Source organism: Xenopus tropicalis, chromosome 2, assembly GCF_000004195.4.
Source record: "Xenopus tropicalis strain Nigerian chromosome 2, UCB_Xtro_10.0, whole genome shotgun sequence".
Taxonomy (NCBI): domain Eukaryota; kingdom Metazoa; phylum Chordata; class Amphibia; order Anura; family Pipidae; genus Xenopus; species Xenopus tropicalis.
The window spans coordinates 12,946,576-12,969,360 of NC_030678.2; the positions used below are offsets into that span (position 1 = coordinate 12,946,576).

Here is a 22,785-nt window from a genome sequence, read left to right on the forward strand (position 1 = left end):
CATAATAGCCAGAACACTACTTCCTGCTTTCAGCTCTCCAACCTCTTAAGGTGCCCATACACTATAAGATCCGCTCGCTTGGTGATGTCGCCAAGCGAGCGGATCTTCACCCGATATCCCCATCTACGGGTGGGCGATATCGGGTAGCAAGGGACTTAAAAAAAAAAAAATAATCCGATCGTTTGGCCCTGGGGCCAAACGATTGGATTACATTTGAGCTTATGGGGCAGTCGGTTCGGGGACCGCATCAACGAGCCGATGCGGTCCCCGATCCGACCGGATTTTCTAACCTGGCCGATCGAGATATCGGTCGGCCGGGCAGCTCTGTTCTGCCCATACACGGGCCGATTAGCTGCTGAATCGGTCCAAGGGACCCATATCGGCAGCTATAGTCGGCCCGTGTATGGGGACCTTTAGTCAGTCAGTGACTTTAGGGGGGGGCACATGGGACATAACTGTCAGTTAGTTTGTGAGCACGTAGGTCAGATTCAAATGCAAACTAACTGACAGTTATGGCCCCCCTCACTGATTGGTTAGTGACTGCTAACAGCTTAGAGAGCTGCAAAGGAGGAAGTAGTGTTCTGGCTATCATGTTAGACATCTGCCCACTCCAGCCTTTATGGATGACATTTCTGCCCAACTATATTGAAAACATTATTTATTTTGCGCAGTCTGTCTATTTTGCCCATTTTCATTTTTACACTGAACTGCTCCTTTAAGCTTTTGCCCGGCCCTCTCAGGATACACAATCTCAATATTAGCAGTTAAAAAAATGTTAATATATTAAAAAAAGTAAATACCACTAGTCCCCAGAAGAGCACTGAGAAATGTAACATTGGATTTAGACAGGGGTATACATGGATTATGGAAAAACAACTGCAAAGGCAAGCTGGCAACTTATACTTATTTCCAGTTTCCCCCCCCTTAGAAAAAAAGGTTAAAAACAGCAACAAGTACAGATGGAGCACTAGGAAGCTACATTATAGGTTATATGTTGTGATGGAAGTCTCAGCCAATGATCCAACTATAAGTGGCGCCACAGATAATTGGCCACAGTCCAATTCATTCACTACATTGGCCATATAGTATTTCCAACTTTCACGTTAGCGCTGCTTAGAGCATCTCTCCCATAAACTACGAACTCTGCAGAACATTTGTTAAAAAAAACAAAAAAAAAAACTTCAATTTTCTCCAAAATATTTTCTTCTCTATTTGGCATGTTAGATTTTTTTTTTTTTAATGAAAAAATAAACTAAATAAACTTTATATCCATAATATTATAAAAAGTGAGGTAACACCTGTGCATAAAAATGTCACGTCTTAAAAATGTTTATCTTCTTTTTTTGCACTTTAGTACCGAGGGGCCTGAGTAATTCCAGTCATGTTTAGCAGCAGATTGGGTGGTTGCGCCCACGCTGTTATTTGCCTCCAGTTCTATTGGTGTCCGCTCACTTGATTCTCGGCTTGCTCCAACACTTGGGTCAGAATTTCGTCGATCACGTCGACGTCATAGTTTATATCTTGTAACTGCAGGTCGGGCATCAATGTGGTCAGCAACTGCGCCACGTTTATCCGCAGAGATCGCAACGTAAGGCTGCAAAGGAAAGATGGCCGCAATTAAATCTGAAATGTATCATGAAAATGGTTTCCCTGCCTCGCAGTCATTCAGCCCCTCCCTCATGCATTTTGGTTGGTTTCCAGAGAATATGTGCCCACCCACTATGGCAAATAATCCCATCACTTCACACAGGAACAAGTTAATAAATGGCTTGGTGGCTTAAAAGTGGACCAGTATATTGTCACAAAACCCTAACCCCCCATATGTAATAAAAGGCAATAAGTTTGCCGAGGAGCATTAGCCCATTGCAACCAATTAGCTTTCAAACAGGTGACCAATAAATGCTTCATGCTGATTGGTTGCTATGGGTTACTGCTCCTGGGCAAACTTAGTGCCTTTTAGTATATAACCCCCTAAATCAGGGGTGGGCAAACTTTTTGGCTCAGGGGCCACATTGACATACAGGCCTGCCAGTGTTACGCCCAAGGCTGCCATCAGAAATCATGGAGCCTCTCAACTCCCCCCCCCCCCCAGCATATTCCAGCTCCCCACCCCAGCATCCTCCCCAACATCCTCCAGCTCCCCTCCCAGCTTCCTCCAGATCCATTCCCCAGCATCCTTCATCTCCCCCCCCCCCAGCGACATGTGGCTCCCTTCATCCTCCGGCTGCTTCTGTCCTTTTATCTGGTTGCACCCCGTGCATGCTGACGTCACGCGCACACATGGGACGCAACCAATAAGGGCCCACAATTCTTTTAAGGGGGGCCGGATTAAAAAGGCCGGCGGGCCGGATGTGGCCCACGGGCCATAGTTTGCCCATCCCTGCCCTAAATGCATATACTAAGGGATTGGTATCATACTTAGTTTGGCTCGCTGATGCCACGCTGGTTGAAGCACTTTCTTTCTTCTGCACGTCTTGGACCATATGCTTCAGCTGTTCAATTTGGGTTCCGAGCTGCCGGGTTTGAGATTCTAACTGCGCCGACTGTTGCTTTACCTTTTCAGCCTGTTTGCACAATAAAAATAAATTCATGTCAAAAAGCAGCATCTGGGCAATACTCAGTAACTAAACATTCTGATTATTCACAAGCTCCATCAAATAAGCACATCTTTGACCCAATTGATTTGGTTTTTTTTAACCACTCACTTAAACCACCTCAACCTGAGAAACCAAGAGTAAAGGGACCTCTAGTACCTGCCTTAAATATGCAAAAACCGGACAGTGGGGGGTTGTTGCCTCCATGTTTGGTGGCATCAGTCCTGTCGAAGGGAATGATATCAGCAGCTAAAATTGGCCCGTTTATGGCAGCCTTAGACCGATTCAGCAGCTTGTCGGCCCATGTATGGGCACTAATGATGGGCCTGCCAGAAATCTGGCCTGAAATCGGCCAGATATCGATCAGGCGGGTTTAAAAATTAGTCGGATTTGGGGACCGCATCGGCTCGTTGATGCTGTCCCCGAACTGACCGACGCCTATTCCCGTTGTTCTTACTTGATCATGTGGCCCCAGGTCCAAACGACCGAATTAGCCCGATATTGCCCACCCTTAAGTGGGGATATCGGGAGAAGATCCGCTCGCTTGTGACCTCGCCAAGCGAGCGGATCTTAGCACGTATCGGCACTTTTAGGTTCCTGCCCGGAGCAGATACACTGGAAACCAAGACTGTGTTGGCTTCCAGCTTGCAAGATTCTGCTCAGAGAGACCAGAGATAATGCAGCCAAACATAGTGGTGACCAACATCACTACCCACCCTTAAGGGCTCTGGCACATGGGGAGATTAGTCGCCCGTGACAAATCTCCCTTGTCACGGGCGACTAATCTCCCCGAACTGCCATCCCACCGGCAAAAATGTAAGTCGCCGGTGGGATGGCACACGCTGCACAGGCGATTTTGGCAAATCGCCAAAGTTGCGTCGTGAGGCATTTTCTGCAATTTACATTTTCGCCGGTGAGATGGCAATCTGGGGAGATTAGTCGCCCGTGAACAGGGAGATTTGTTGCGGGCGACTAATCTCCCCGTGTGCCAGAGCCCTAAGACAATTTAAAACTGGCCTTCATTTTTGTTGCTTTTCAATTATTTAGCTTTCGGTTCAGCAGCTCTCCAGTTTAGAAGTTCAGCTATCTGGTTGCTAGGATCCAATTCACCTTAGCAATAAGACAATGGTTTGAATGAGAGACTGAAACATGAATAGGAGAGGGGTCCGAATAGAAAGATAAGGTGTAAGTAACAACAATAAAACTGGACCCTCACAGGGAAGTCGTTTTGGATCCCCATTTTAAAGCTGGAAAGAGACAGAAGAACTTAAAAACTATAAAGAGCAAGTAAAAAGATACTAAGGACATTGTATAGCATACTATAGGTTATCTTAAAGGTGAACTTCCCCTTTAATACATGATTTTCTGGTTTTACCTATTATCGGGCAACTGTACAAATGTTTCTAACATATTATCATCCCTGACCCCTGTAGAAGCAAAGATTTACAAATAAGCAGGATAACTAAGGATGATATTTTTTCCTCAATTAAGGCGATATCTTTCCCAACATATAAGTAGGATATGCTGCCACTTTAAGTAAAAGGCCAGAGCACACTGCCTACCTCACTTTTATACCGATCCCGTTCGGTGGAACATGCATCCAGCTGCCTGAATAAGCTGTCCAGCTGCAAAGCCATATCATCCATGTCACTGCTGTTCTCTGCCGGTTTCTGGGGCCCCGTGCCAGGCTCAGCCTTCAGGTCCTGCAGCACCTCACACTGAGCTTTCAGCCTGTTGATTTCCTTAAGGGCCTGTTCATACTGGGCTACAAGTTGCTTTGAAGGAAGTTCAGTGATATTTGGGGGACTGGCATCTGTCTGGGTCACCTGATGAGAAACTTCTTTCTTAACCTGATTGTTTCTCAGTTCTGAGACCTCCCCTTCCAATCCCTTCACCCTGACAAGCAGTTCTTCGCAGTGCTTCTTCAGATTTTCTTTTTCACGGTCTCTTGCACCCACAGACTTTTCCTGGTGATGGGTTTGGTGTGAGGTGTCCATTTCATGTTGGGCTATTCCATTGCAGTTAATGTAAAGGATGGAGTCTGGCATCTGTTGGTTTTCCTGACTGCTGTAATCATTGCTTACATCTTCTTCTTTTTTAACAGGCAAAGTTGCCCTTTCTGTCTGGGTGGCCACTGCTGAAGTCTCACCTCTAGGAATGGGGTCAGGGGTTGGAATGGGATCAATTCCATTTGAGTTCTCAATTCCATTTGGCCTGTGATTTATCCTCTCAGTGGTCACTGGATTTGAATTTGAAATAAGGAGACTTTTTGTATTATTTTTTGGCTTGGTGGTGCTGTTATCTTCTATTATAATAACATCTTCTTCATCGCTCCACTGAAGGAGATCAATAGTATCTGATCCACTGAGCTTTGGCTTCTTCGCAGCTTCATTGTCATTAGATAAAGGACGTTTACAGCTAGAGAGGAAAAAAAAATAAACAGCATTTACAAGACTTAAAATGTCTAAGTAACAGCAAAGTGTATTGTCCTACAACTAACCCATTCATTCTGATAGGAATGTTGTATGTGTGGGTTACTATCAGTTGGACCATTTGAGATTGCACAGAACTGTACTTGTGTGCCTAAAGAGATCGCCAAGCAGCAGATCTTCACCCGATATCCCCACCTACGGGTGGGCGACATCGGGGACCGTGTAGGTAAAAAAATGAATAACTCGATCGTTTGGCCCTGGGGCCAAACAATTGAATTATATTGGCAACAATGGGGCAGTCGGTTCGGGGACCGCATCAATGAGCCGATGCGGTCCCCAATCCGACTGAATTTTCTAACCTGGCCAATCGATATCTGCCAAATTTCAGGCCAGATGTCGGCCAGGCGCTTCGTTTCTGCCCCTACACGGACCGATATCGGCAGCTACTATCGGCCCGTGTATGGGGCCTTTTACAGTGTCAAAATGACACGCTGATCTGTGCAGTTACTGGCAACACACGGCAAAAAAAGCATTGGTATCAAAAGCGTTAGTGAAGCCTTTTGATGGTCCCATATACAGAGGTTCGCCCCGGGGTCCCAACTTGCAGTGCAGCAGTAAAGTGTGCCTGAGTCTGAGCTTTCAGAAGGAGCCAGCGCTACACATTAGAACTGCTTTCAGCTAACTTATTGTTTCTCCTACTCCCATGTAACTGGAGGAGTCCCAAGCCGGACTTGGATTTCTTACTATTGAGTGCTATTCTGATACCTACTGGGAGCGGCTATCTTGCTCCTTTCCCATTGTTCTGCTGATTGGCTGCTGGGAGTGGGGGGGGATATCACTCCAACTTGCAGCGCAGCAGTTAAGTGAGACTGAAGTTTATCAGAGCACAGGTCACATGGCTGTGGCACTCTGGGAAATGAAGAATATGGCTAGCCCCATGGGAAAAACAGATTACAATGCAGGATTCTGATGGAGAAGCTCTATTAACTGATGCATATTTCTTTAACAGCTGCCGCAGTTTGTTCTCCAGGTATTTATAGGAGGGTACTAAAGAAAAATAAGTGTTGGAATTATGCCCTCCAGTGCTACTTGCCTGCCCCCCCTCCAGTAAACTCCAGCAACTTATTTAATAATTAGTAAAATATGGGGTTAGTTCTCCTTATGACCAAAAAATTATGATAGTGTAAGGGCACTGGCACAGGGTGGGATTTGGGTTACTTGACACAACCACCTAAACTCCTGAAGATTATTGACTCTAAATCACCTGGAATTGCCCCCTTGTGCCATTGCTTTAACAAAGCCCATTTCCTTTTCACAGAGCCATAATGCTACCAGTTATAGTTATATCCTGGTAATTAATAGGCAACATACCTTTTGTTGAGATCTGTCCCCTGGCTTTGATGTGGATTAAAAATCCTCTGACCAGAAACTATAGATGGCTGCATTTCTATATTCTGTGGTGTGAATAGAATTGTAGTTTTGTCTGGTGTCATCTGCAGAAAAGAATTTTAGTGTCAGTCTGTACCCAATATATTGTAAGGGAACCCCAAGAATATAATTTAGCAACAGTCATTTGCAAAGTTGTTACTCGACTATTAAACATTTGAACAAATGCAGTCACTGCAAATTCCTTTCAGAGACTGAAATATTTGTTTTGGTAAAGGGGTTCTAACCCTAAATACGGACTGAAAGTAAACTTAGGAGTGCTCTTCTGGGCAGTTTGCATACATTTTAAGTCAGGGATGGGCAAACAATGGCCCGCAGGCCTTTTTTATCCGGCCCGCTGACTCCGGCCCTCTTGAAAGAATTACGGGCCCTAATTGGTTGCGCCCCGTACCTGCGCGTGTCGTCAGCACGCACGGGGCGCAACCATATAAAAGGATTCAGCGGGGAGCCGATGTCAGAAGCAGCCGGAGGATGGAGGGAGCCGCAGGTCGGTGGGGGCAAGATGGAGGATGCTGCTGGGAAGGACACTGTGGAGGAGCTTGGGAGTGGAGCTGGAGGATGCTGGGGGGGTGAGCTGCAGGATGCTGGGGAGTGGAGCTGGAGGATGCTGCGTGGGATGCTGGGGGGGAGCTGAGAGGCCCTGATGGCAGCCCTGGGCGTAATGCTGGCCCGGCCCGGTTGTAAGTCAATGTGGCCTCTGAGCCAAAAAGTTTGCCCACCCCTGTTTTAAGTGGTTTTGATTACTATTTTCAGACTGCTAATAATGGGCTTTTGGCTAAGCAGCTCTCAGCAAACACTGCTAATTCACGCATCTTTTGCATAGTTCGATAACTTACTTGCTGAAACTGCTCAGATTTCCTGCAATAAAAATAAAAATCAGTTATAAAGGAAAAGCATTGTAAGATCTGTCATATAAAACATTCTCACACTTCCAGAGTCAGCTGTTTGATCATCCTTATGCTGTTTATGCGTTCAGGGCAATTCCTTAATAGAAAGTTAAGTATGTTTTTAAACATATTTATAATATATACGATTTATATATGATTTATGGCATCAGTGTATTATCACTAGACAAAAGGGTTTGAGTTTATAACCACAACAAACATATAATCCTGAAGCCCTAAGACCAGTGCTGTTAACTGGCCAACTATCATTTGCCTAGTGATTTACACGTGTAGCTTGTTGCTTCCCATAGCATGCTTTATTAGGCAGAATCAGGCTCAAGTCTGCATGGCCATATACTCTGACCATCTGCAATGTATTACAGTTTATTGCATGCACTGAACTTCTATGTTTATTGCCTTTATGGTACTGTGGCACTAACAACAGCCCCCAAGAGGTCAGAAAGTTGGTTCTGTCACCTATGCAGCAATGTACAGTTATGAGGTCTTGCAAGTATGTAATTAACATTTAATTTTGGAATCCTCCATGCATGCAAAAAATCCCATGTAGGCAGGCATAGTGGAAGCAAGGCTAGGTCATTCACATTTAAAACAAGGTACATATAAGGCTGTGTTCACCTAACTCAAAAGGTGCACTATCCTTGGTTGTAGTAAGGTATGCAATGGGAAGTTTAAGGGTGTCACCAAGTGTATTTACAATGCACATTCCTCTGTAAAGAACAGATGTTACTAGGGTGCAGGTTCAAAGTGCACTCAAGCAAAAACACACCATGAATTTTCAGCAAAATAGGATATAAGCACTCACATGTATGACTTACCTTCTCCTATAGGTCTTTTCATAAGTGGAGTGGGTAATGTCATCATCATCTTCTGGCTCTTCAGACACAGAACAATCTCTGTTAATAAAATAAAAATTTAGAAATGTAAAAACTCAAGGGTTCCTGAGGGAAAGAGTGCATTTTGTACACTGTCCAGTAATACATATAACCGAGAACACTGTAGATCTCCTACAACCCTTCAGGGAATGAGGGGAGGCGGTGGCAGAAAGTAAACTGCAGGATAATGGGGGCTGGATGGTCATTATTGGCGATACTTTTTTCTTGGCATTACACTGCCACGTTACCTGAATTGTGGGTCTGTGTTCATACTGCAGTACCATTTTTCGGGTAACTTTCCCATTGCATCTGGCAGTTTCCTCCATTTAAGACAAGAGTCACACTGAACCCACAACTGGTCGGGCTTTTTCCTAGACACACAAAAAACTTTGGTAAAATACCGAAACTGGTTTAGTTTGCAATATAAACCCGTAGCAACCAAATTATGCAGCCCAAATAGCAACCATTCAGTCCTTCCTAGACCTGCACGTACATCACCAGACAAATGGTTTTGGCAGTGCTTGACAGGAGCAAGTTGCCTGGGATAATGTATGGGTGCATCACTTACTGCTCCATGTGCTTCTCAGAAAATGAAGTTAGTAAGGAGAACATCTTGTGATGTTGCTTTGCTTAGAACAGACCACAGAAAGATCAGATGACTTGTCTGCTTACTTCATTTTCTGAGCAGAGCATCATCACAAGACTTTCCTATTCTTGCTAACTTAATTTTCCCCCGAATGCGGCCAGTCAGTCGAAATGGCCCTGTTGTTTCAAAGTTACGAGGGGCTTTATTACAATGCAGTGTGCAAAAAGAGGCTGCAACTAACAATTTTTTTTATACTTTGCACCTGGCGTTCTTTGTTTTGAAGTTCAGAGACCTGTCGCTCATCCCTAGAATACAACATTGACTGCATTAGTCCGCACTGTATTGGTGAGGAGCAGAAGGCACACAGTTGTCTCCCTGGCACGAGAAGCTTGCCCCAGGGTAACATAAATTACCCCTATTTTATAAGCAGGGTAAAAACAAAATAATAATGTACACGGCTAATTTGAGGGTTTACATTTTACATCCTGGTATTTTCTGTCACAGGGCTTTAGGCACACATTATCATAAAAAACACACGCACACAATTAAAATAGGTGACAAATCAAATTAACTCTCCTGTTCTTACTTACTGTATATCTTCTACAGGAAGACTTAAAGGGTGATTCTTCTTTACTTTCATTTCATTCCAGTAATCATTCAGCTTAAGCCCCAATGCAGACAGAGTAAGCCTATAAAATCATATTCATAAAACATGTTAATTTTTTTTTTTTTTTTAAATATCAAATATATCAAATATCATCTACGGTACTCACAGAACAATTCTAGCTTACCTATACTCATTTGTATAATCAAAATCCTGCTTATTGTGTGTGGGCTTTAGAAAGTTGCACTCGACCACTCCGACAACCCCAACGCCCATGTTATTAGCCTAGGAAATTTGGAAAAATACAGATTATTAAACTTATTACAGCTTGTCCAGGCTTCGCTCAAAACTGAACTGGCATAATAAGAGAAATAAAGCCCAAAAAGCATATAAGTTAAAAATATTGTACTTTATATATGAAGATTAATGCCGTTGTGCTATTACAGTAATCCAGGCCTTTAGATTGTTTCTACAGGGATGACTGAAATCATTACTGGTTTATAACCCACTGGTTTCTATGTTGTCTTGAATATATAATATAGTACTATATAACCTTGTTAAAGCCTTTAGCCTCTGCTTTTGTATGGTCATGGAACTTATCTGTGAATAATATTATAATATAATAATTATATAATATAATATTATATAATAGGGAGTACTTTATACATTACATAATTTTACAATGGGAAGGGGCGGAGGGGGGGCAGGACATCAATCATCATTCTATATACATTTTATATAGCTTTGGGTCTACAGGGCCTATCACAGAAACCAAAACTATACGGCATAGCACCTCTAGCCTAATATATTGTTGAGCTTTATACATACCTTTAATTGGCAGCCAACTTTTTCATAGGCCTTAATGAGCCTGTTTTTATGATACATCATCACTCCATAATGCTCCTTGTTTCGGCAGTTATATCCAAATGTGATTTTTATGGTTTTAGGCTGGTTGTATTAAGGAAAGCACACAAAGTATTGACCGCAAGTATAAATTAAGCACTGTTATGGCATCATTCACTTATATAAACATTATTATTAAAAGAAGAATGATTGAAATACATTTTCAGAATAAAATATATAGAGTGTTTAACTGAATATTTTTAAGATAAAGGGAAAATAGTGAGAGAAAGCAGTAAGCTCCTACTGCATATCCTGAGAACTTTCTTGTGCCTTTTACAATGGGAAAAGGATACTGCCAAAAACTGGGGCCTATACACATCTTTTTCTATGAGTGCAAGGCTTTTAGAGACCAGCTGTGTCTGAACCTTTTGTCCTCTCAAAACGATCTGCATCCTTGGTTTCAGATACAGAATGCTACAATAAGCCTGTGAAAGGAAACACGCTCCGTTAGTTCTCTAACCAGCCAAACAGCTTGGCATTTACTGAAAGGCAAAACAACGTTTAGGTGAAGCAGTTAATTTAACAGGAAGACAATTTATTTATATGATGCTGGATACTCTAAAACACTTTTGAGATTTAGCAGGAAAGTCCCTCCAAATATATATATTCTATGGTCTTGAACCCAATGCTCCATTTCAAATGATTTTCTACTGGAAATAGGTTTACAACAGTGGGCAACATAGGCGCAACTTTTGCACTGTGGTTTTTTGTCTATATGGACACCATTTGCCTGTGTCTAAGATGGCAGCTTCAGGGAATTACTGCATAGGTGCCTGTACAGTGACTGTTATTGATTAGCCTTCCAGTCTGGGGAGGGGAGGATGGAGGGGGATGTCAAGAGAGGAGTGTGCTTTGGGTTATGGCACATCAAAAATGCCCCTGATAAGCAAGAAAGCGACCTGTCTGGCTCCTTTTAGTGTTGAACTTGCCAATTTGCTAGACATGAGGTTAACTAGAATAAAGAAGGTTATTAGGTTAATAACAGAGAGCGTCTACCATACGTACTCTCAAAGAATAATCACTGTCGGGGGCAACCTGGTCCACTCTCTCCTGCTTTTTATAGCCTCTCTTTGTTCCGTCAATCTCCGCAGGTATCAAGATGTCATATTTATCATAATCAAAATCAAATTCTGGGCTCCCACGTTTGTCCCTAGGATAAAAGGAAATACATCAAATTATTTACACTAAAAAATGGCTTGAAGTCTAATATTGCCTACGAATACTTTATAGATTTTCCATGAATCCAATCCCAAGGGTAAATTCATTCTGGGGGTCAGAACACATTGGCTAGAAGGATATTTTGTAAATCTCCAAAAAGGAACGCAAAAGCATATATATATATATATATATTTTTTTAATAACATTAGTCATATGTACTTTATGAATGTGAAAACTTTTTAGAGATCCGTAAAGTGGGTTTATATACACTTACGTTGGTTTCCATATGGATGGTATATTTTAGCAGTGATCAATTGTTGATACAGGTTTTATTATTCAAACAGTTACATAGGTTATTAGAGCCCTTGGTCACTTGAATCAATAACCTTAAACAAATTAACCTTCTGGTACTTATTTTAGATTAGAAAATTCTGTCTAAAATCACTTTAATATTTCTGTGGATTTCATTAAATAAAATACACTATATAACACTACAACATCTATCTATACACACAAAAGCACTTTTATTACTTTCATTCATTCTTTCAAAGCATACTTTTTTTTACCTTGTATATTAGGGTATGGCATTTACGACCTTTTGAATTTAAAAAGTGTTACCCCTGAACAAGTGGATTTGTTTCATTTGTATGGAGGCTAAAACATGCACAATTTATTAGGCAGGTTGCCCCCAGACTGCCTGCACCGTCAGAGAAACAGAGACTTTCTGCCTGGAACACGACTGCTTTGTGGGAATACCCAGACTATGGACTTCAATGAAGCAGCACTGATACACTTGTACAATAAAAATATTCTTGGCCACACAATTAAGTAAGCTCACATAATTCCTCTATAATGAAATGAAAAGGGACCCATAGACCTACGGTGAAAATAACAAAGGGGTGATGGGAACCGTCATTGGCCAGGGCTTGCCAGAAGACTGTCTGATACTCTGGCAGGTCAGTCTGACCTGAATACACAGTCACAAAGCAGAGTATTGCTGCACGCAAAGTCTGGGACAATGCCAAGTGTTAACATGGAGAGAGGAAGAACTGCAGCATGGGAAAAACATAGCACTGTGTACTGTTATTATATACTATAGGGAACTAAATACAATTTATTTATTTAACATGTAAGCTTTCACTACTACTCAGTAAGGATGTAATGCTATTCTGCTACCTCTCATATCTGTGTGTGTAGAAGAATGCTGTATAAAAGCTTTAGTAAGTATAAGAGTGGTCATGATTTTATGGTCCATTCAGGTGTAATTTTGCTTCAATTCACATAAAGTGAATAAAGTTCAATGGATACACCCACGAAAAGGATATTATATAAAGTGCCATGTTTGAAAGTGCACTGCAGCGATAGCTGCATACCATGTATGAATGGGTGGCAGCGCAACACTGCATCATTCTGCCATTGGCACAAAAAGGTAAATGTAAACTTCGTACTTTCGCAGGTTCCAGATAATGATCCTCGTTCCCTTCCGGCCGGTAATGGCTTCCAGTTCAGCTAAGAGCTCTTTCTCACTGTTCAGCAGAGAGTAAGTGGTTATTGCCTTTACATTTGCATTCGAGTCAGGCGTCCGTTCGAGCTGCTGTTAGACATCAGTTAAGGACTGAAATAACAGTGCAATGGAAATCTTATGGCAGAAGAATGTCACTGGAACAAATACAATACAGCTGAAGTGTATGTGATTAATTACATTCATATATTAATCTATAGGCTGAGCAATAAGAGATGAGTAAAGACTCTGTTAACTGTAGATTGTAAGCTCTTTTGGGCAGGGCCCTCTTCACCTCTTGTATCGGTTATTGATTGCTTTATATCTTTCTCTGTATGTCCAATGTATCAAACCCACTTATTGTACAGCGCTACGGAATATGTTGGGGCTTTATAAATAAATGTTAATAACAACAACAACTATAGTACAGCAAACACGAAGGGTGAAGACACACAAAGCTACTTAGTAGCAGCTACCTGTGCCAGTTTGTTAGGCCCACCAAGTGACTCTTATCACCCGGGGACCATGGACTTTTGCCCCTCTTCTAATACAGTAACCTACACGGTATGAATACCACTTATAACCTTATGGCAGAAAGTGCACTTCCAGGCAGTTAGTCTTTACACCGCTATTAAAGGATATTTTGCTTGTTGAACGTTATGATGGGGACCAGGACATGCTCTGCATTGATTTTCTCCAAGTAGGTTTGGGATAACATGCCCACGTGCATGCCAGACTCATTTTTGGTGAACACAATGGCATCTTTCCCCAGTCGCATGGATCCTGACTTAAACCCATTTCCGTAAAGTCCGACAGGAACATGGCCGTGTACGGCAACTTTATCACTGAAGCCAAAGCTGATGGGAAGAATTAAAAGGAGAATTAGAAAAATATATCCAGTCTCATTCTTGCTGTAATCAAAATCATAGATTAGATACGGACACTAAGAGAAATGACTTTAATTTCTCCTTTACTGTCTACCTCTCACCTACGTCTACATATCTCCCCTCCCACGCTTCCTCCCCCATTTCCTTTTTGATCCCCGTCCCTTAACCATTTCCTTCCGCTCTGCACTTGCCTCCTGCTTCCCCTTTCTCTAATGTTGGTGGTCTTCCTCTTTCTCATGTGCTGCTCTCTTATCTTTCAGATGTTGTGCTCCCTAACCTGGGGCTGATTTGCTAACATTCAAGCTGAAATCGGTTACTAACAACAACCAATCAGATGTGTTTTTTAATTTTCTAGACTGAAAATGAAAGCTAATTCTATAAAAACTCTGATCATTCTGACCAAAGCTAATTCTAATTGGATGCTATGAGTAACTGCACTTGTGAAATTTAACATGTCCTGCTGAATTAACCTAACTCCCCTCCCTTCCCTTTTTTATGCTCTTCTAATGCACTTTATTGTGTACACTACACTTTGCTGCCTTTCCTCTGGTACTTTTCCCTTACCTCCTCTTCCACAACTACCAGCCCATTACCCTGTAATATTCCTTCTTTCTCTCATCACCTCTGCCCCTACTGTGCCCAGTTATGTCTGTCAGTACAGCTGACATACCAATCCTGATCAAAACCACCTCCAGCATTGGCAGGCAGGAGTTTATGGAATGGTTTTCTATGCGGTTTAGAGACCCTAGCAACCAGTCATGTAGTTGCAGACCAAGCCAGTAAAGGAGAGTAACCTACCTGAGCATTTTGTGCAGCTTGTCCAAAGTCATGCCATTGCCACTGTCTGTAAATGTCAGGCATATATTGCCTTTGATGACAGTTTTATCAATCCATATTTGCTTGGCATTGACATCAGGATCGTAGGCATTATCTAAAAATGAAGAAAGAAAAATAATAAATCTTTATTGTCATTATCACTTGGACAACGACATTGCAAAACAATCAACTCAAAGCAATGCAAAAGCACTATACAAAAAATAACACACCAAGAACAAATATCCACAAATGCACTAACTATGCAATTTAACAGTCCTCACTACTGAGAGCCATAATAGCTCTAGGATAAAAACTATTTTTCAAGCGATTTGTCCTTGCCCTCATTGCCCTATATCTCTTGCCTGATGGCAAAACCTGAAAAAAAGGAGTGACCGGGATGTAGTGGATCTTGTATAATGTCCAAAGGTTTTTTCTGGCATTGAGAATTGTAAATTTATTCCAGGAAAGGTAAAGGGCAGAGGAAAATATTAATTTTAAGATAAAAGCCTTATAGTGACATACCATAAACACCATCCCCACTTGCCTGCAGTCAAGAAGTCATTTGAAAAGGAAAGCAGAATAATAATCTCTTCCCCTCAGCTCAAGTGAGGATATTGAGTTCTACTACGTCACTTTTACACCTTCCATTTCCACTATGCATACAAATCACACTTACTGATCATTAAGCATTTTTAACGCAAATCCGTGCATTGGACTGTATATTGGGCTATATAAGTGCTTTATAAAATAACTAGCAGTGCAAACATACTGTTCCTGATGAACTACCTATAAAGGCCATAAGTCTGCATGGTTATGTAGCTGCAATGAGGAGCTGCGCATACACAGCTGATAGTAACAGAGCCCATGTTACCGCGGGAAGGAAGTTGCACTTACCTACAAGTTCAGCGACTGCGCTAAAAGGCCACGTATGACTTGTGGAGTTGGTATGCAGGAACTTGGGGCTAAGCTGAAAGACACAGTTCAAAAGTCAACAGGCAGATACAGACAGAATACAGATTTAAATATATTGTGCACAAAAATGACACTGTAATAACAGATTGCAACCAACCAGCAATTAATTCTGATCAGTCAGCTGCAATAAGCTGGGCATACACATGTATGTATGTATGTATGTATGTATGTATGTATGTATGTATGTATGTATAACTTTATTTATAAAGCGCCACAAGGGTACGCAGAGCTGTACAACCTAACAATACAAAATTACACACAGGGAGGGCAAGTGTTATAATAAATACATACAATAAATATAAATGCACAGGGAATAAGTGCCATGTGGTATCAGACACAGTAGGAAGGAGGTCCCTGCCCGGTAGAGTTTACAGTCTAAGTGGTTACACAAACACAAGGTATTATTACTCATTTTAGTGTCCAATGTCACAGGCCAAATTGGACTGATCCAGTTGGCCCCAGGGCCAAATTTGGGATCATACTGGTGACCTATTATCTGCAGGTACCTATGGACTGTATACATGGCCTGATGTGATCCTCCGACTTTCCACCCAGTCATTACCTGTGTAATATCATCAGTCGGCTATCCTTTTTTAGGAAATTGGATCAGCAGCCAACTTTAAGAAGCCTCCATTAAGGCTAATGTCAGACGAGGCGTCTGGCGTATATTTTCAGCAAGCCGAAAATTGCTTTAGCTGGGGGAAAGGGGTTTGTTTATACAGAGGCTTCAAAGTAGACTGCTAATTACAATGAATAGTGCTTGTAGGGATCAAGAAGTAGAACAAGTTTAGTTTCAGCGTTTGCCCTGTTTAGTCCAAGAATATAACAAACATATTTTCCAATTAACAAAATATGCAGAAGTTACATGTTTAGCATATGACTTATACAGGGAACTCTGAGTATCACTCATGTATTATAAGGGATAATGTACCCCCTACTGTAAATGATAAGGATATTAGCAGCCACTGAGGGGTTCTGTGCCCATAAAAAAGGCACAAGGCTGCAGGCTGAGTTATACAGGGAACTCTGAGTATCACTCATGTATTATAAGGGATAATGTACCCCCTACTGTAAATGATAAGGATATTAGCAGTCACTGAGGGGTTCTGTGCCCATATAAAAGCACAAGGCTGCAGGCTGAGTTATACAGGGTATCCTACAACTGTAATTTATAAGGATGTTATATTATAAATTAACATTTAATGATGTCTGGCTCTGTAAAATCTTAGCTTTTCATCCCTCACTAATGACCGAATCAAGAAAAACTTAAATGCAAAACTAATATTTTCCTATTTTTGGGGTTAGAATACTGCATGGTAACACACACCAATGGGGTCTGCAGCGTGTATGTAAACTAATCAGTAGCAATGTGGAATCTGGATTTAATACATAACCTTATGAATGTTATTATTCCATTTATAGACAAACTCAAGGTTCTAAATTCCCCACTGGACTTGTTACAGGGTTTTACCCCAGCCGGCTCTAATAGGTGTGTCCCATAGAGGGCAATTAATTACAGCCGAGTCAGTACTTGGGAAGAAACTAATTTCCCAAGTGAAATTAGCTTTTCAATTACAAATAATCCCCAAGTGTACAACTGTACAAGTGTAGGGGCCAATAATTATTATTGTTTATACAAAAATATTTCCAGTGTAATTATTGTGGCTGAATACATTTTTAATTCCCACAGACCCACTGCTCATCAGTAACAGGGGCAGCTTTAAAGGAACAGTAACACCAAAAAATGAAAGTTTATAAAAGTAACTAAAATAAAATGTGCTGCTGCCCTGCACTGGTAAAAGTTGTGTGTTTACTTCAGAAAGTCTACTATAATTTATATAAATAAGCTGCTATGTAGCCATGGAGGCAGCCATTCAAAGGAGAAAAGGCACAGGCACATAGCAGATAACAGATAAAACACTATTGTATTCTATAGAACTTATCTGTTATCTGCTATGTAGCCTGTGCCTTTTCTCCTTTTTTCCAGCTTGAATGGCTGCCCCCATGGCTACACATAGTGCTGGGCGGTATACCGGTTTAACCAGTATACCGTTTTTAAAAAAAAAAAACGATATGGTTTTTAAACATACCGCTACACCGGTATGCGCGCCTCCTGCTATTTTTCTTCAATTATATCCGGGTTGCGCCCGTGCGTACGTGACGTCAGCGCGCACGCGACGTCGCTAGGACGCATCGCTGGAGGAACCACAAGTTGGGTAAGTTCTGCTGGGGGGTTGTGGTTAAATTTATATTTAAATCAGATTAATTTTATTGTGCTGCTTCTGTTTTGTGGTTTGTATCTACACTGGGCCTCCCAATGAATGGAAATAGGATTGGGGTTCCCTGTACCCACCCCCAACGGCTACCCTACCCTACATCACAAAGTTTATTTTTGTTACTATGTTCCAAGCATAAACAACTGATCCAGGCTCTCAGAGTATGCTGGGGTGAAGTCATGCTAAAACCATGAGCTATATTATCCCAACTCGGTGGTGATTGCACCACCCGAGTGACTACCATGTAGATTCACAGTCAACATGGTATATAAAGGTTACTGCAATACCTCTGTACAAAGTGACCGTTGTGAGGGTAAGTGCTTGCTTTTGCCAGGTTGGATCTAAACAGACACTGGATTACATGCATTGGTGTGGAGGCATAGATAGATACATATATATGAAACATGGGCATATCACATTGCTATAGTTTCACCTTCACAGGATGCCACCTTTTTAACAAATACGTTTTTGGTAAGAAATTTTTGCCCTGCTTGAGCTGCACTGGTCAACTGTAAGAGAAGTACAATCATCTAGAAGCACAGTACATTTGTAAAGTTGTAGGCCACAAAAACCTCCAAACTGTTTCTGGACATGCAAAACATGTCCTATTGTGTTTAATTTAGGTTTAAAATATTTAGTAGTAGTAGACTTAAGGTATGGAGGTTCAAATAACTGACTTTTCAGTTTCATTTAAGATATTCATGACACTGTTAGATCTATAAACAAATATGCATATTATCACTGCTAAATGTGTTAGTTATGCAGTATATTTTAGACCTGGTTCCTGGACACTGAAACAGCACGTGGGGATCACCCTACATGAAAGGCAGGAGGGTCACCACCAGTCCATTCTTTAGACAACTGCATTTGATACAACTCCCCCCTTACAGTTGCAACTGGAGTTGAGAGGGAAAATGCTGTATACTTCAAAACATGGTGATTGCATCTGAAATTGCACACTGTACTTGTGTAGAAAATGGAAGGCTAGGTGATACCTTTTATTGTCTAACTGAGTAAGTAAAAATTGCAAGTTTCGGAGCATCCAGGCCCCTTCTTCAGATGTTGGGGTTTGGGGAGGGTCGGGGTTGTGGTTGGGGGGGTTGTGGGGGGGGGGGGGGTGTTGGGGGCCACCAATATTTATTATTTATTTTTTATTTATATACCGTCAAATACCGTGATACCGATATAATTTTGAAAAATACCGTGATATAAATTTTTGGTCATACCGCCCAGCTCTAGCTACACAGCAGCTTATTATATAAATTATAGTAGTGTTACTGTAGCAAACACACCCGTTTTACCAGTGCAGGGCAACAGTGGATTATATTTTTATTACTTTTCATTTTTTGGTGTTACTGTTCCTTTAAAGTGATACTAACACAAAAAAATGACATTTTAAAAATATGAATAGGGATAGGTCGTGTTGATAATTTTCTTCTTGTGTAAGTAATTGTTATTTGAAGTCCCTAAACCTGACTGTTTTGCCAACCTGACTGTCCCTTCTCAACCTGTCAGCTACAGCTTCTAATGCTAACGGCCTCCTGCTGCACAAATATGGCCGCCCCCTCATAGAGGGACATGGGGAATTATATAGGAAATGTAAAAGCATCAGGCAAATACTTATATGGCAAAATTATAAATAGTGTGTAAAGACATAGTTTTAATAGATGTAAAAGAGGTTTTATTTCTGGTGCCATTATATCTTTAAGAGTCTGAATGGTGTGGAAGTTGGTAAAAGGGGGCCCCTGCAGTGGCCCTATATTTCAAAACTTACTTTACTTCTCCATTAAAGTGAGCAATATTCAGCCTTTGTACCATCAGCCTTTTTCTGTGCGATTAACTGGACCCAGAGTGGTCCCTATTATACACAATTTGGGATATTGACATCGCCAAGCGAGCGGATTGGTCCGTGTATGGGGACCTTTATAGTCACTCTAGGAGTGAAAGGATAGATAGTGGTATTTAGTTGGGCAGCTTGAAGCCCCTCAGAGGAGATTAGTGAGGTTATCAATTCCTGGCAGTAGTTCAGGTACATTCAATGGCTAGCGCAGGTCACAGCATATTCCCAAAGAGGGGAGATAATCTGTAGAAAGAGAAGCTCCTGGTTTGGATATTGGGGAGATATACCTGAGTCTGCATATAATACTACTGAATGCTGTTTGGAATAAATAAAAAAGTTCGTTTGGTTAATCAGCAACCTCCAGTCTCCTGGTCAATTCCTCCACAGGCGGATCGCCAGCAACCTGGCACCCAAGGGGGAAGCAAGGTCCCGGGAGTTACCAAGTTTGAGGCCTACACAAATCAACACAGCTCAAATAGCACACACACTCAAGGATACTTATAGCCAACACTCACGGGTGTGCTACATATGTATATTTAATCTTAAAAATATAAAACAAATTTTAAAAATGCTTTGGGCAAAATACAATTAAAAAGGATGAGCTGAGAAACCAACATATGACTGTGAGTCACGCCAGGCGTATTCCGTAAACTTCCAGCAGCTGCCAGTTTGAGCAGTGCCCACAAGGTAAATAACACAAGAAGATCAATGCAAAGTGAGGTTAAGCCCCTCCTCTCCTGTCAGCCAGCACTAACAACTAGCTGAATTCAAGCACAAACATGGAAATGAAACTGAAAGGAAAAGCAGAGAAAGGGGCAGTACAGGGGGGGACAGGGGACATTCTATGCAGTGACACAGGAGCACAATGCCAGTTACTACTCACATCTGTATTATTTACCCTCCTAGATCAGGCCCAAGTCCTATTCAGCACTACAAACCCCTTACTGACAGCAGTGTCCCCAAATGCATTTCTATGCTGAACAATTCCATAATGTAACATGACATGATTGAAAAAATTAAAAAGGAAGAGATGAGAAACCAACATAAGACTGTGAGTCACGCCAGGCGTATTCCGTACAATAAACTTCCAGCAGCTGCCAGTTTGAGCAGTGCCCACAAGGTAAATAACACAAGAAGATCAATGCAAAGTGAGGTTCAGCCCCTCCTCTCCTGTCAGCCAGCACTAACAACTAGCTGAATTCAAGCACAAACATGGAATTGAAACTGAAAGGAAAAGCAGAGAAATGGGCTGTACAGGGGGGGACAGGGGACAGTCTATGCAGTGACACAAAGGGGCAGTACAGGGGGGGACAGGGGACATTCTATGCAGTGACACAAAGGGGCTGTACAGAGGGGGACAGGGGACATTCTATGCAGCGACACAGGAGCACAATGCCAGTTACTACTCACATCTATATTATTTACCCCCCTAGATCAGGCCCAAGCCCTATTCAGCTCTACAAGCTCATATAGATTGTAAGCTCTACGGGGCAGGGATCTCCATCCTTTTGTGTCTGACTCTTAACTTATTGCAACTGTATCTTGTATTTATTGTTATACTTTGTATTTATCTATTATTATCTTAATAACCCCCTGTTTGTATTACTGTATCCTACTGTACAGCGCTGCGTACATAAGTAGCACTTTATAAATAAACATATACATACATACATACTGACAGCAGTGTCGCCAAATGTATTTCTATGCTGAACAATCCCACAATGTAACATGAAATGATTGAAAATTCTCCACAACTACAAACCAACATCAACATTTATAGTGTTAAAGCTAAATTGGAATCAGTCATAGTAAATATTAATCAGCTACTGAAATGTCTACAGCAGCCTGGGAGACTCCCGCGGAATGCTGGGAGTTGTAGTTCAGACATATTTTAAAGAGCAAAGGGATAGTTGTTTCCTCCCACAAAACAGTTTATAATCGAGATATCTGGGATAGAATTAGGAAAGAAGCCACATTTCCCAGCCTTAACATAACTGTATATGCCAAAACGGAGAGATTCTTTTAACCAATCAGGCTGAGTAAACTCACTCATATTTAATGATACAGTGTATCAGCAGACAGTTCCGTATAACTCCTTAGCCATGTTGCTTTCTAACTGCCCTAAGCGCACACACCGCACTAACAACCACACACCGCGCTTAATGTGGCCCCATGGGGTTCAGCAGCAGCAAATAGAGCCCATGGGGAAAGCAGCCATTGGGGGGTCCCACTCTCATTAATTACGAGGAGCTACTTAGTAAAAACCCCACTCAAAGGCTTTAGTTGGGCTCCTCTCCGCCCTCTCACTGTAGGCTCCCGTAAGCCCTTCCACTCACCGCGCTCAAACGAATCCCGTCTGTTGCCTGCGCCGCCATCTTCCTTAAACATGTCCAGGAACCTAAAATTCCCACAACAGCTGAGCTAACCCCGCCCTCGTCTCCCCCTTTCCGGGGCGGAGCCTCGTCGCTCCAAAGAACCAATCCCGAATTGCCGCCACTTCCTGTATTTCCGCACATTGTTTACCCATGTGACAGAGCAACCCTCTGCCTTCCTTGATAGCGTCATGTGACTTTCCCTGACTGACTGCTGTTTAGAGGCGGGGCTTTCAACAGATGTTCTGACTGGAAAATTCCCTCATTAAGTGCCCAGCTTGAGAGGCAAAGTTTCCTCTCAATATATATGTATATAAATCTTCAGCAAGTCATAGTGGAATGGGTTATTATAATTATATAGTGAAATATTTACTCCTTACTGTAAAATATATTGTAAATAAAGTACACTCTGTTGTAAAACATAAAGGTCCCCATACATGGGCCGACTATAGCTGCTGATATGGGTCCCTTGGACCGATTCGGCAGCTAATCGGCCCGTGTATGGCCAGAACAGAGCGGCCTGGCCGACCGATATCAGGCCTGAAATTGGCCAGATCTCGATCGGGCAGGTTAGAAAATCCGGTCGGATCGGGGACCACATCGGCTCGTTGATGCGGTCCC

At 41.9% G+C, this 22,785-nt stretch overlaps 1 protein-coding gene across 1 annotated transcript; it reads right to left on the reverse strand.

Annotated features, from left to right (window-relative positions):
* Window positions 1-1,220: 1,220 nt before the first annotated feature.
* Window positions 1,221-22,199, reverse strand: morc3 (MORC family CW-type zinc finger 3). The gene is given in 17 exon segments (NM_001079457.1): window positions 1,221-1,594; window positions 2,419-2,564; window positions 4,157-5,012; window positions 6,398-6,519; window positions 7,309-7,330; window positions 8,193-8,270; window positions 8,498-8,620; window positions 9,426-9,524; window positions 9,627-9,724; window positions 10,268-10,387; window positions 10,636-10,767; window positions 11,348-11,492; window positions 12,949-13,096; window positions 13,644-13,858; window positions 14,687-14,819; window positions 15,599-15,671; window positions 22,129-22,199. Coding segments are annotated over 17 exon segments (2,709 nt in total). The 5' UTR covers window positions 22,168-22,199; the 3' UTR covers window positions 1,221-1,434.
* Window positions 22,200-22,785: the final 586 nt, after the last annotated feature.